Raw genomic sequence first — 14795 nt, forward strand, 5'->3', positions numbered from 1 at the left:
TACATTTGACTATTTCTACTTTTCAATCCAAAATAAAACAGGAATTTTGATCACTTTTCTCTACTTTAAATATCCTCAAAGAATAGCTAAAATATATGTATTTATTTGCATTTTGTAAAGAACAAGACTAAGAAAAAAATTGGCAAACTTTCCCTCTAAAGGGCCAGATATTAAAATATTTTCGGCTTTGTGGGTCATGGTCTCTGTTGCAACTACTCAACTCTGCCGTGTGGTGTGAAAACAGCCCTAGGCAGTATGTAAATAAAAGGAGCATGGTTGTATCCCAATAAAACTTTATCTACAAAAACAAGTGGTGGGCTGTCAGGCAATAGTTTGCTGACCCCTGGTCTATACCTCATGTACCATTTTTATTTATTTATTTATTTATTTAATGTGTTTTTAAAAATTTATTGACTGATTTATTTTTGGCTGCATTGGGTCTTCATTGCTGTGAGTGGGGGCTACTCTTCGTTGCAGTGTGCAGGCTTCTCATTGCAGTGGCTTCTCTTGTTGTGGAGCACGGGCTCTAGGCGCATGGGCCTCAGTAGTTGTGGCACGCAGGCTCAGTAGTTGTGGCACGCAGGCTCAGTAGTTGTGGCGCACGGGCTTAGTTGCTCCGTGGCATGTGGGATCTTCCCAGACCAGGGATCAAACCCGTGTCCCCTGCATTGGCAGGAGGATTCTTAAATACTGTGCCCCGCAAGGAAGTCCTCACGTACCATTTTAAAATGTTGAACTTTCGTTTAGGTAAAGGCCTCTCAGACAATAATAATTTCATAATGAAGTCAATTTGATTAATGAGTAATACAGGAGTGCAAAGTGATGCATATCCAGCATAACAACGGAAAACTGCAAAAAACTCCTAATTTCACATGTTGAATTTCCTTAAAATAGTAATACTTTATTTCATACCGAAAACCAATAAAATGCAATAGAAGCTACAGGAGAATAACAAGTATTAAAAGGGACTAGAACCTAATTAGGAGGGGAACCTCTTGTAGCAAAGGAAATAGTTCTAAAAAGTAGATGAATACAACCAGTTCTGATTTTCTTCTATATGTCCTATATTTAATTTTAAGTATTGAGGCTGTGGCTAATGAGAAAGTCACTTTAGACATAAAGTCAAAAAGGAGCACCAATCACCAGCATCTCCACAGTTATGATATTGCTACCCTTCCCTTTGGTCCACAACCATAGCTCTGCCTGCTCAAACAGAAAAGCCATTTTATTTTCCAAGAGACTAGAATTGGGCCACATATGTCTGCCACTGTCCTGGCCAGAAGCTGGGGCTTAGACTGAAGTATTGAGGCTATATCTCTGGTGGACGGTGCCAAGTTTGGGGATTGTTGTCATTATATCCATTTGGAATGATTCACTTGGGCAGGTTGCCCAGGACCAAAGCTTTAACTCGCTGACCAGTTGAACATCAATCAGTAAGCTGAAAAAGCGGTTTGAAATGGCTACCATAGTCAAGGAGGCTCAGGGTAGTTTTCAAGGTTCAGCACTAGGCATATTGGAGCTGAGAACAGTGCACGTGGCATTGTGTCTCTTTCAGTAAACAGCAACAGAATCCACTGTCCAAATATTAGGACCTGCCTCACAGATGAGTTAAAGTCAGGGACTATGTAGATAGGTCTGATACCATTTTCCTCTTTCTTACTGAACAAGACTAGGAGATGGGGGAATAAACAAGTCAAAAATACTTTTACAGATACCCACTAATGGCCATTAAAATAATAGGCTGGGATACATGTTTACAAGGATATGTATTTACTTATCTACCAAATGTAGATTTAACAAGAATATATACATATAAAATATTTTGTTATATACTACAGGACTCGGGCAATTTTACATTAATACTATAATAAATGACTGGAAAACTATACACGAATCGTTTTTTCCATTAGAAGGTTTGCATGCCACAAATACTTGCTATCCCATATTCAGTGTTTGCAAAACAAAATGTCATAAAATTCTCAATTTTCAGCTCCATTTCTTCAAAAAAAAATCATTTAAGTTCTCATAATTGGTTAATTTCTATATCAATCTTAGTTCCCCTATTTTATAGCCCTCACAGTATTTAATCAGATGAAGTGTTAAGAGTCCTTAGAGATTTATTACTCGGCATTAGTTTTATACATTTCTATAAATGATATACTGATACTGTAGTGGAGCAGTGAACGTAAACCAGCTCTGCAGAACATCAGTGGCCATGGTTCTGTTTTACACATTGCAGTGCTCTGCACAATTAAAATTGGTCATTGTTCAATGTTGGGCCACCTGATTTGAAATCTGAGTTTGGTTTCTAAGACCTGAGAGAACAAGTGATAATAGGTTTGGAGGAAATAATGTACAACCTTGGTCCATAAACTGGTTAGGTCTCAAATGGGCTGGGAGGGATGTTTTGGATCTGGAAATGAAACCTGAAATGAGGCTGGCATAGTATATGTCAGGTTCCACTTAAGAGTATTTTGGCAAAACTGACACAGTGACACACCAGATGCATTGGAACTGCACCTACAAAAGCCAAGGCTAAAGATAAGTATGTGCTTCCCTATGACAGCTTTCTCTAACAGAAAAAAGATAAAAGAAAAAAGGAAAAAAATAATTTAAAAAAAAATATATATATATATATAAAAGACAAACACACAATGTTATGCTTTCCCCCGCAGCTACAGAACAAAAATTGGGCAGTCCATACGTCAAAACATCAAGTCCAACATTAATGTGCAACTCAGGAACTAAATTCAAATCCTCTTTCAAAGTATTTTTATTAGCGGGTGCCAGAGTTTCCAATGTCTATAAATGCTTTAGTATTCTGCAGAACTGTTCTGACTTACTTTACAATCTAATACATGAGACTGGCCTGAAATTGCTACTGCATTATGAAAATTCTATGGGCCACATTATAACTGCCAAATTGGAGAATTCACATTCCCTTGGGGAATTCACGGTCAAAATTTACTTCCGATTTTCAGGAAAAGCAAAATCTAAATGATGATACATTTTCCACACTTTTGAGCCAAGCTCAGTGTACCACACCAGTGCCTAAAGCTTTCCTCCACCCGTCTCATTTCAAAACCTTTAACTCATCAGACACTGGCTAATTTATTTACCTCTGTAGGTATTGTTTATACGCTGAGATTAGTTCTACTGTATGTAAATCCTTGAGCACACAATTGTCACTTCTTCTAGGAAATTAGATATAATTAAAAAGCAATGAAGAAACACATTTTTAACCTTATAAATTCAACTCCCACAGCAGGAGTGGGTGGTACTTCCCCGAGTGTATTCTAATATTTTAATGCACGATTCTCACTATTCCTATAATTCTCATCAGAAAGTAAAATATTGCTTTTAATAACTTTTATAATCACACTGAAATGTGCCAGACAGGCACTTATATTTTTACCTTTGAATTCTCCAGAAGAATATTAACCAAAATGATATCCATAACTGCAATCAAAATCATTCACTACTCAACCTAGAAGAGTAATCTTTTCTGTCATCTTGACGCTATCTCACAAGCCATCCACAAGTTCTCCTTAAAGTTACTCTGCATGTGGCAGATGAAATGGAAAATCGGAACCATTTCTGAGTGAGTTTAAACTTTGTTTTCTTGGCTAAGTTGCATCCTGACCTAAATCCATCAGCATTGCGTTAATTTTCCACTGTTCCATGGGATACAGACACAAACAAAGGCAGCCAAAAGAAGAATCCGGATTCTAACTTCAATAATTAAAATGACCATCTCTTTTTTCAAACAACTAATATCAAAACTAACATTCACATGCAAACAAATATTTATGGCAAACAACTACGTCTTTCATAAAATGACAAATAGTATAGACACTGTGTGCACCGAGCTGCACAAAGTCAAGTGGAATGTCAGAGAAGCACCTACTTTAAAACCCATGTTAAGCTGGCAACAATATGATTTAAGTCTCACTCTTTAGGACCATTTATGGATAAAAAATGTGTCAGAAATACAGCGCCAACCCGATTTTAAGCACATAAATGACCTCAGGTAACCATCCAAATACATAATGCAACAATTTTAATGACCAAAGTGCAGGTCAATTTTACCAAAATTTTGGAAAATTCTGGTGGTCCAAGAGTGCCGAACAGGTTATTAATTTTCAAGCCATGACAATTTTGTTCAAGACTTTTGAGTTGTTTTGTGTTGATGTTTGAAGAATACACATACTTTTTTCTTTACAAATAAAGGGGCACTTTAGCTGCTTCACAGAATTCTATCACAGAAAATTTGGTGGACATGTAATTTATCATCTAAACACCATAACATAGTGGTTTTTTTCCCAAATAAAACCATTGTATACACTGCTTAGCCAAAGCCCTACTATTAAAGTATGTTTCAGTATTTAGACAAAAAAGAAAGACACCATCGCTGCTAATGGCTGCTGTTTCTTACCAAGTATTCTATTAGAAAGATTTCGTTAGCATTTGATGGTAACTAGTATTATGTAATGGGTACTGGTATTTCTCAATAGTAATTCCTAATCATAGTACATATATAGATTTGTGATGTTTGTTACATCAAACATTGTTCCTTCTCCACTCTTTGGAAAAAACCTAAGAAGGTTACAATTTGGAAATCTTGGTTATTTGGAAAAACGAGAAGAAGAAAACCCATGCCAAGACTAGGAGTGGGTGACCTGCCTCTAAGCAACTAAAAAGCTTTTGTGATGGGTTTAGCGTAGCTAATAATAATCAAAGAGCAGATGGAAGACAGCCAGCCAGTCACCCACGATCAGAATTAAAACACCCCCCAGTAAATATGGAGGGATAAATTTGGCAAGCTAGTGCCCCCACCAGTTCCCTGTTAGCAAGCTTCTTTAGATGAGAGCCCTTCTTCTACCCACCTGCAGAAGGTGAATTTATATTTATTTCCTCTTTTATAGTACTTCGTACATTTGTATTATTTCATTAATTTGTTTAAAAGAAACTTTCCTTCATCACCTTGCTCTCACCACCAGAATGACTAGCTGACTTTGTACCAGGACAATGCTTACTCCCTGCTAGGAAATCAATGAATATGTTTCAATGAAGTTAACTACTTGGATACACAGGAGAAGATAGAAAAGACCCTCCCGGGACATTTCTATCTCTCTTTAAGTCACCTACTAGTGCTAGGAAAAGACTCCAGGTTGCCTTCACAAAGCACTATGCATTATGATGAACATTTGGTTTCAGGACCATAAAACATGACAGAAATAAAACTCCTTCTGATGGAAATTTGAGTCCTTTTGAGGGGGTGCCTTTTCATGCATAGAGAATATGTGAATCGGAGTCCCAACTTCTATTTTTTTAACATCTTTTTGCCTAATACGCATATATTTTGTAAAATCAATCAATATTTGTGACTTTATCTTGAAACATGGCTCATTAAAACTATCATTTTAAATCTCACAACAGTTAATAAGCTGGTAGAGATAAAAATGATCTAGATATTTTTTTCCTGGTTTTCTGGAAACCATGGATGCTTCATTTTTGTAGGGGTTATTGTTTGTTTTGTTTTGTTTTGTTTTATTAATGGGAGTCTTTGGTGCCAAAGGCAAGACTACAATAGAACAGAAAATTGATGGTCTACTAATGTCTCAAAATCCCAAACAAATATAGGAGCAAAAAAGGGTAAGGAAGGTGTCCTTGTCTAATTTTCAAGGGAGATGATCCAATACTTTGAAAAGACTGGTAAGATTTAACTGTCCATGCCTTTGACATGTGAGGATGAAATTCTGCTTAAGGAAAAATCTGTCTCATGATAAATAAGTGTATCTTTAAAAAAAATAAATAAAGCCAGAATGCAATAATAAGTTTTTTTTTGTTTTTGTTTTAATCTTTATTTATTTTTTGGCTGTGTTGGGAATCCATTGCTGCTTGTGGGCTTTCTCTAGTTGCGGCGAGTGGGGGCTACTCTTCATTGCAGTGTGCGGGCTTCTCATTGTGGTGGCTTCTCTTGTTGTGGAGCACGGGCTCTAGGCGCGCAGGCTTCAGTAGTTGCAGCACATGGGCTCAGTAGTTGTGGCATGCGGGCTCTAGGGCGCATGGGCTTCAGTAGTTGTGGCACGCAGGCTCAGCAGTTGTGGTGCACGGGCTTAGTTGCTCCGTGGCATGTGGGATCTTCCCGGACCAGGGCTTGAACCTGTGTCCCCTGCATTGGCAGGCGGATTCTTAACCACTGTGTCACCAGGGAAGTCCCCCAGAATGCAGGAATAAGTTGATAGGAAAAATCAGTCTCTTGATAAATAAATGGATCTTTTTTAAAAAAATAAAGCCAGAATGCAGTCATAAGTTGATCCAGTGAAATTTATATGCATATAATCAATTTAAGAAACTTACATGGCTGGCTTCCACAGACTTTTGGAAGTGTTTTTCAACTTAAAATCAAGCAGTTGTTTTAAAGAACCCTATCATAGAGAAACTTAAAGAAAAAGAAGTTTTTGTTGATTTTTAAGGACTAGCCACGGTAACAATGTAAAATTTGATGATAATAAACATCTAAAACTTAATGGACTTATCATCATAAATGAGTCTATTTGAAGACTCTTTAAATTCTATGGGAAATCAAATCTTGGATGATAAATAATCTTCTAAAAAGTAGACAGCTGTTTCACATGTAGTCCTTAACTTCTTCATCCAAAGTTCCATACATGATAGTATTCAACAATCCTTCAAATACCAAGAGATAGTTATCTGCAATATTACTGGAAATTCTGAAAACCCGCCCTGCAAAAATACTATGGCTAAGTACAATCTCTCTATTGAGTCTTTAATATTCTGTCTTGCCTTATTTTTCTTGTCCATGCAATAAATTTAATCGGGCAGGATTATTTTTTAAAATCTTTTCTACTCCAAATGTGCTGTGATTCTGTGATTCACCATATGGGCAATTATCAAGAGAAGAATCATGTTATTAAAATAATGAAAATACAAGCAAACAAAAAACATCCCTGCAACTCTCATACCTTTCTAGCACTACAAAACTTGGCTCCGGTATGGAATTGTTACATTTTAGTGTTCATGTACAAACCATGTCGTCAGACTCATACAAAACCTTCTAAGAAAGGCTAAAATTTTATCATGAAACATGAAGTAGCAAATTAAGAGTTCAGATTCTTAATCAGTTTGATCCTTGATCATTTGAGACTATAAACCAAAAATGACCTAAGGTTGAATATATAGAGAGAAAAACGTTCTCTATTTGTAGACAGGTTAAGTTTTTGAGCTCATTTGATTCCAAATCTAGAGTAGCCCCATACAAGCAACTAATCATTAAAGCCATGTGTTGGTTGAGGGCAGTTTTTGCCCCAGCCAAATGTTATTTATACAATTGATTCAAAGTTCTTAAAGAAAGAAGCTATGTAGTTGTCTTGGTTCTTCAGAGGCAATAAAGAAAGAATGCAGATTTCTGGCTAGACTCCAGTGTCAGACTATACTTGCAAATGTGGCCCAAGAGCATTTCCTATCCTACATGCTCTTCTACAATGTGACCTTGCCACTGCTCCATCAAGAAGCAAAGCCCAGTTCTCCTCCCCTGGAATCTGGACTATACATATGGCTCCTCTGTGATTTCCCAGGCTGGTTCAGACAGAGACTGATTCTCTTTGAACCCTTGCTCTCAGCAAAACTACTCATCCTGTAAGAAGTCCAACTACGCTGAGACCACCATGCGAGAAAGGCCAGTCCCAGCTGAGTCCAGCCTCCCAGCCATTCCCAACAATAAGTCTAACCCCGTGAAACCATTTGGAAGAGGATCCTGCAGTTCCAGATGTTCTAGTTTCCAGCCATTCAAATCACCCTCAGCTCCAGCTCCAGACATCCTGGAGCAGAGACAAGCCATCCTCATTATGCCCTATCTGAATTCCTGACCCACAAAAGTCATGAGCATAATAAAATAACTGTCATTTGACACCACTAACTTTGGGGGTGGTTTGTTTTCCAGCATTAATAACTGGAACACTCTTGGAGAAAACCTGTCCCCACCACTGATTGAGAACTTGGTAAACTTACAAAAATACCTGGTCTCCTCAATAATATATGGAGATAACATTAGCTAAACTGCAAGTTTATTCAACACTGGGAATAATAGAGATGTCTGGCCCGGAATAGTACTGAATAAAAGGTAGCTATTAGACAATAATTTTGTGATCATGATTTACCAAGAGCACTGTTAAATGCAGGGAAGTACATATCAAAATTTAAATTTGAGACTAACAACATACTTCATTCAATGCAAAAAAAAGTTTACCACTTAAGGAGGAAAAAGCCCTCAATTATTGAAAAAAATTATCATTTTGGGTTTGCTTCTCTGAATATATAAGGAAGAAACGCAACCCTAATGAGCAGGTATGTTTGCATATTTAATCTTCATGACAAATCATCTGACGACAGTAACTGTATGAGGTCATATGATTGGTAAGTGGTCAAGTTCAGGGCAGTTTGAATCCAAAGCCTCATATATTCTTCACAACACTACTCTGCCCTCCTAGAAGATTATGTTATAATTTATCAGAGTTCATAAAGAAGTTTACTGTGATATTTAGGTAATATAATCCAGGGACTTATTTTGGAGCACCTACAATCCTTTTCACTAATATATCCAGTAGTACTTTGCGGTCTCACTAAGTGGGCTTAGTATTAAACAGAAAACTGAAAGTGATTCTTCAAATTTATTCCTGACAGCGGGCAAAATCTATTGCTTGAGATATGCTTTTGTTTGTTTTGGTTTTGTTTTGAAAGGTTTTATGAAAGGCCAGGCTTCTCACATACTCATCAAATCCCTTAGCTGACAAAGATTGATCTAAATGGCTCCCTGGAGATTACAATCATTCTACAAATGTGAACAAAAGAGGAATTATATCTGCCCACAAATTAAAATGTCCTTTGTAAAAGTCAATCTGGGGAACTTCAGAGTCTTAGGAGACCTTAAAAGGAAATCATCATCAAGATCTTGAAATGTTATACTGGGTTTTCTCTGGATTATTAATCAAGAAAGTTTTGGTGCTAAGTGCTGCTCTTTGAATAATTTTCTACCAGTCTACGCTGTATAGGTTAAATAAAATTCCATTTGTTCTACTTCTGTTCTTTTTTAGGAAGCCAGAATAGAGTATAACTGTTGTGACCTCCAGGCTTGCTGAGCTATTTGTAAACATGCATCAATATCAACTAATTTCAAGCAACAAGCTGAACTTTCCCTGGAGTAAATCACATTGCAAAGTTTTCCAATGAAATTACGTTTCCCAATTAAGATATGGATTCAAAATATGCACAGATGATACACATCTGAACTCAGAATCCCTGTATCTCAGATTTTCTAAGATTTGCAGGTGTTTAGGCAGTTCTGTTTATCTTAAACTACCACCCAAGACAGGTTTTCTTATAATGCCTTTTAAAGTGGATTTTTATATCACAGTTTTTAAAAAATGAGCTACATACAAAGCACTCTTAAAAGAACCCCTTGTCAACTGAAAATAATAATATTCACCTGTTATTAGCCTACAGCGCACTGCCATTTCAAAACTGCCAGTGACTCATTACAAATGCAGCTATTTTTAGGACAGTGCGCGAATGTTAATATTCCTTGAAAAAGCAACCAACTATTTAATCAAGTATTTTGTGGATGGAAAGATGGATAAATGCCACTTGTTATATTCCAAAATTACTCTCAGTAAATTGTGTTCATTTGGCCATCTGCACACCCTTACATTTTGCTTAGTCAGTAAATAACACAGACGTCAAAAAAGCAATCTGATTTATGTGAAATAGCTACATATTTATAAATTTTAAAGAAGAAGCATAAAATTACCCTAGAGGTTATACAGTACGTTTGAGTCAAGTTTAGGGTGTCAGCTTTCTGTATACACTTGAGTAATCCTATTTGTACTAAGGATTCTCTTATAATTGCTATGGCTGTGAAACCCTATAATTATATTCTAGGAAAAAAGTTATCAAAACTAAATGCGACTAAGCAAAAGTCTAAAACATTACTATCATTTAAAAATAATATTTAAGACGTATTAAAAGGCTGCCAAAATCATCCTTAGAAATTCTGTGGCCAGCAGCCATGTGAGTACTACCTATTCTAAACTTCCTAACAAGCATACTTTATTTATTTATTTTTTTCCGGTTTCCACCGCGAATGACAGTCTATTAGCCATTTTCTCATTTGTCTTTTTGGGAAATTTACAGCTTAAAGATGAATGCCTGGATAGTCCCCCATACACTGAATTGGGACACCGGAGAAAAGCATTACGGTTGACTGACACCCGGATTACTGGTTCGTACTAGAAGTGCTGACGCAACCTGCAATACACCAGGACACAAAAGGAATGGTTCTGCTTTTGCTTAAAACCATAAAACAGGTTATAAGCGGCAAACGATGCACATTTGGTACCAAAATTAAAATGCGGCTTTAAAAATAATGGCTGAGGGGAAAGTTTCCGTAGGAACTGGGCCTAAGTAGGACATATCGTCATCGGTAGAAACATTCCTGAAATTTCCCTTCTGTATTTACAAGCTTGCCTCTTCACGGCAGTTTCAATTCTAATTAAGACAAAGGTTTTTAATTAAGCCCTGAAGATGCTGGTAAAGGGCCTTCAGTAAAACTGTCCTTGGTGGTTCCTCCTGAAGTAATTCATTTCGAGAGACAAAGAAGTGGATCTCTTAAAATCTTCAGAGAAGACATTTCCCTCCCTGCTTTCTGCTATTCAACACAGCAAACAGACTGAGAAAAGCTGCCTGCCCTTTGGAACGGGCAAGGAAAACATTGCTCGTTTCACTTCAAGCTTCCCCCTTGTTTCAGAATACTGGTGCACAGAAGCTTCAAGTGCACCGAACACTGTAAGAAAATAGACTTTGTAAAGTGGGGAGATGAGCGATTTTCCAGATTTTGTTTCCTTTCCTCCTGCATCCTCCCCGTCCACCACCACCTTGGGGAGGAAAAACGAACTGCTACTACATAAAGAAAGTCAAGAACTTGTTCCAGATAGCCTCCAACAAAACCATTTCCACCAGCCCAATTTGCTTCTGAAGTATACTTTTTCTAGGATGAAAACTATATAATTTTCAGGAACGCAACAAGAAATAAATGCTGCAGTATGAGTTTCAGCAAGAGGGTTGAATAACGGGTTTAGAGGAAAAAATCAGAAGCTGTACCAGCCTCCGATTTTTACCTTGCAGGGTCCTATTACAACTATATTTGCATTAAGCTTTTGTCTCCCTATTTCCTTGCTTAGAGAGGAAAATAGCAGAGATAAATGGGTATGGAGGCAATGAAGGGAAGATTAGCAAACACTGCAGACGCGCCACAAACTCGAGCTGGCTTCTCCCCATTCCCCACATTCCTGGCCCAGAGAAAAGGATACGGGCCTGAAAAGAAAATGGGAGTTGAAGCTTGTTTCTCCTACCTATCTGAAAAGTCTTTATGCAATCAGGGGGCTATTATTTCAGGAGACAGTGAGAAAGGGGCAAAAGATTCACGTTGCTAAGGAGACATGCTGGAGCTGGCATTCCTACATAAATTTCCATTTCTATTGGAGAGGGGAAAGAAAGCATATTTTCTCCAAAGTTTATTTGGATCCCCTGGTTACTGAAGAAAGGCATTTTACCAATTTATTTTATCTTTAGTTGTAAACAACCAACTCTGAAAGAATTAAAAGACCTAAATGTTGACCTCCCGCTGCCAACCAGTCCCCTCCACAGTAAATTAAGAAACAAAGACGAAATCCTTCAATGGACATTTTGAGGTAATATCAAAGAAAAAGCCTTTTGTAAACAGACAAATTTATGGAAGAAACTAAACCAAGTGCACTAATTTCTCTTATAACAAGAAACCAAAGACAAAAGCAAATCTGATTTTTGTGGCTCTTTGTCCTATTTCAACTTGCCTGGAACTTGACACGTTTCCAGTAAAGCTTTATAAATAGTCCCAGAGAAGACAGGAAACTGTCACGAAGGAATTTAATGAGTTTCTCAGGGGTCCGCGTGTAAGTGTGTAAAATCACAGCCTGGTCCTCTGCCTTTTATTCCCCTTTCTCTGCACTGACACCAGCAGCTGAAGAATCAAGATCAGCGAGGAATAGGGGTTTGCAGCAAGAAATCGGAAGTTGTCAAATTTCTGTTAAGGGCGTAACATTGGGAGGGCAGGGGAAGGCAACCCGGGCTCAAGGAGAGAGTAAAACGGTAAAGGCCCTCCGTGACTACCTTATTCTCCGTCCTCCACCCCATCCCTTTGCTGTTTCCAGTGCTGGCTGAATAAGCCACAACTTTCCAGGCATCTGTGAGTACCTCATGCAGAAGAGCAAGAAAGATCTGGAGGACTGAAGAGGCATTTGGAGTGGGAAAGAAAGAAGAGCAACTCTCAACCAAGGACGGTGTCACCAAAAAAGGCAAGGAAATTAAAGCCTGTCCCTCTCCCAACTCTTCACATCCCTCAAAAATTTAAGGAACTAAAATCCAAACCGAAACTCACGGGAAAACCCAGGTAAAGTGGAGTAGAACAGGCAGAAACGGAGGCACTCAGAGGTGAACTCCGGCAAATTCCTTCTTGAGAGAGAAGTGGGGAAGGCAGAGAGAACCCACAGCATCCTGGTGGGAGTTGGGGCGCTTTTGCTTGTGTCTTTTTTAACGCGGGTGTGGAAGGCGTTGCATTTTCAACCAGCCACATGGTTCTAGCCTTAAATGATAACAATTACCCAAAATAGCATACGTGTTACTCCAGAGCCCGAGGAATGGCCACGGGAAGAGAGGGCGTGGGACATTGCACTGGGTTTGGCGACCGGGACTGGGGAGAGGTGAGGGGTGGAGATCAGGGAGTTGGCTGGAGCCCGAGGATCCGCGAAGGGCCAGGATGGAGGGGGCGGACTAGGGTGGGGGACACACAAGGCAGAAGGGGAGGCGGGTAGAGGCGGTAGCTGTCCAGGCAGCGGGGCGCGGGGCGGTCCGGGGCGGGAGGCAGGGGTCGCGGCGCGCCGGGCCCTCACCGCTGCTGAGTGTGGACTCGCAGTGCCAGATGTCCAAGCTGGCGGGTTTCCGGCAGGACTCCCACAGGGACAGGTAGTACTGGTGGTCGGCCGTGACCCAGGCCGGGCTCAGCACGGCCCCCAGGTCCAGACACAGTGCCAGGAAGATGCACACCAGCCCGACCAGCTTCAGCGGGGTCAGCACCGACACGCGCACCTCCTCCATGCCGCTGCCCGCCGAAGCCATGTCCCGGGCGCCGCAGCCGGCCCGCCCCGCCGGAGACGAGGACGCCAGGCGGGTCCGGAGAGCCGGGAGCCCGACCTCCCACGGAGGGAAGCAGCCGAGCCGCCGCGCGCGGGGACTCGCTCCCTCGGGGATCCACGCGCTTTCCGCCGCACCACGAAGGTGGATCTGCGGGGCGGCCGGCCGGGGACCGGGTCGTGGGCAGCCGCAGCGACGCCGATCCCGCCGTGGACCTTCGTCGCCGGCCCCGCGCAGCGCTCTGCCCGCGCCCGCTCCGCCCCGGCGCCGCCCCGCTCGCTCGCTCCGCCCCGGCCCCTCCCCCGCGGCGGGAGGCGGTGCCGAGCGGGGAGGGGCAGCGGTCAGCACCCGGGCCGACGTCAGGCTCCGGCTCCTGGCTCCAAGCTCCCGGCGCGAGAGGCTTGCGCCCGCCCCGCCCCTGCCCGGTGCGCGCGGAGTGGGTCCGCTCTCTCTCTGCCCCGCGTGCGCTGTGCGCGCGCAGCGAATCCTCTACCCTAGTGTTCTGCGCGCACAGAGCCCCATGCGAGCCCTTCGCCCCCGAACCGCTGCGCGGGGCAATTCCTCGAAGCTGCCCGGTCCCCGGCCCCCGGCCCCGCCCCTGGCCGCGCTCGCTCCGGGGTCGCCTGGCTTCCCGCCCCCACCTCCTCCCGTCACGTGGATTTCCTTTTCTTAGCGAGCTGGGGTGGGTCCTTTTCTAGAAGGCGTCAGCTGTAGATTCCTAGGTTTCTTGGGCTGTGGCCATTGGAGCAAAGAGAGGTTCTCTCTCAGCGATGTAACACACCCCCTCCCGCCCCGCCAATTTCTCATCCCGGGGGGATTTGGAAGAAGGTGGAGAAAAGTGACAAAAGGCATTTTGTTCTCTTTTCAAACTCAGGATGGACCCAGTCTTGGACGCGATCTCTTCCCCCCCGCCCCCTCCCGCCAGTTTTCCCTATTTCCTAACTTTCCCCGCCGCCGGCCTACTGCGGCTTCTATTCTCTGGGCTCGCCTCCTTTTGCGCCCCCTAGGAAGGGCGGCGTGAAACGAAAGAACGCAGGAGCTAAAATGGGAATGAGAGCTCCCACAAAATGTGATGTAAACCTTACTTGCTTCCCCGCTGCTGTGTTCTTTGCACGTTGTTTAAAACCTTTATTCATTCGGCTTTACATTATGCCAAGTGGGATCTGAATCCCTCCATGGCATTAACCTTTTCCTGTGCCCCGAAGACCTAGCCCAGGGCCTGGCATAGGAAAAGTGGCATATCTTTAAGTAATGAATCTACGCATATTTACTGTGTGCTTGGGGCTAAGGATTAAGCCCAGTTCGTCCTTGTCTCTGTTTTTAAGGAGACGCTCTATTTTTTCCCCCTGTACATGAGGAATAAACTCCCATTGAAATTGAATTTGCAATTTGTAACTGACTTTAGTTCAGCTTGTGATTGGTAGGTTATCTGTCTCCTGTATCTCTTTGACTACTTTCCCTTTTTCCTATAAAAGAAACAACTTATTGATAGTTCATTGGGGGTAGGGGTGTTCCCAGATCTTTCACTGTCTGAAAAAGTTGGGGAGAAA

General features: G+C 41.4%; 1 protein-coding gene across 1 annotated transcript in view; it reads right to left on the reverse strand.

Moving 5' to 3' along the window:
* Nucleotides 1–13316, reverse strand: part of TMEM47 (transmembrane protein 47) — a 29656-nt gene extending 16340 nt beyond the window's left edge. The window contains exon 1 of the mRNA XM_068533051.1: nucleotides 13005–13316. Within this exon, the coding sequence (XP_068389152.1) occupies nucleotides 13005–13230 (226 nt within the window). The 5' untranslated portion in view covers nucleotides 13231–13316. The remainder of the gene's footprint in view (nucleotides 1–13004) is intronic.
* Between the last annotated feature and the right edge of the window lie 1479 nt (nucleotides 13317–14795).

This window comes from Eschrichtius robustus, chromosome X, assembly GCF_028021215.1.
Source record: "Eschrichtius robustus isolate mEscRob2 chromosome X, mEscRob2.pri, whole genome shotgun sequence".
Lineage (NCBI taxonomy): Eukaryota > Metazoa > Chordata > Mammalia > Artiodactyla > Eschrichtiidae > Eschrichtius > Eschrichtius robustus.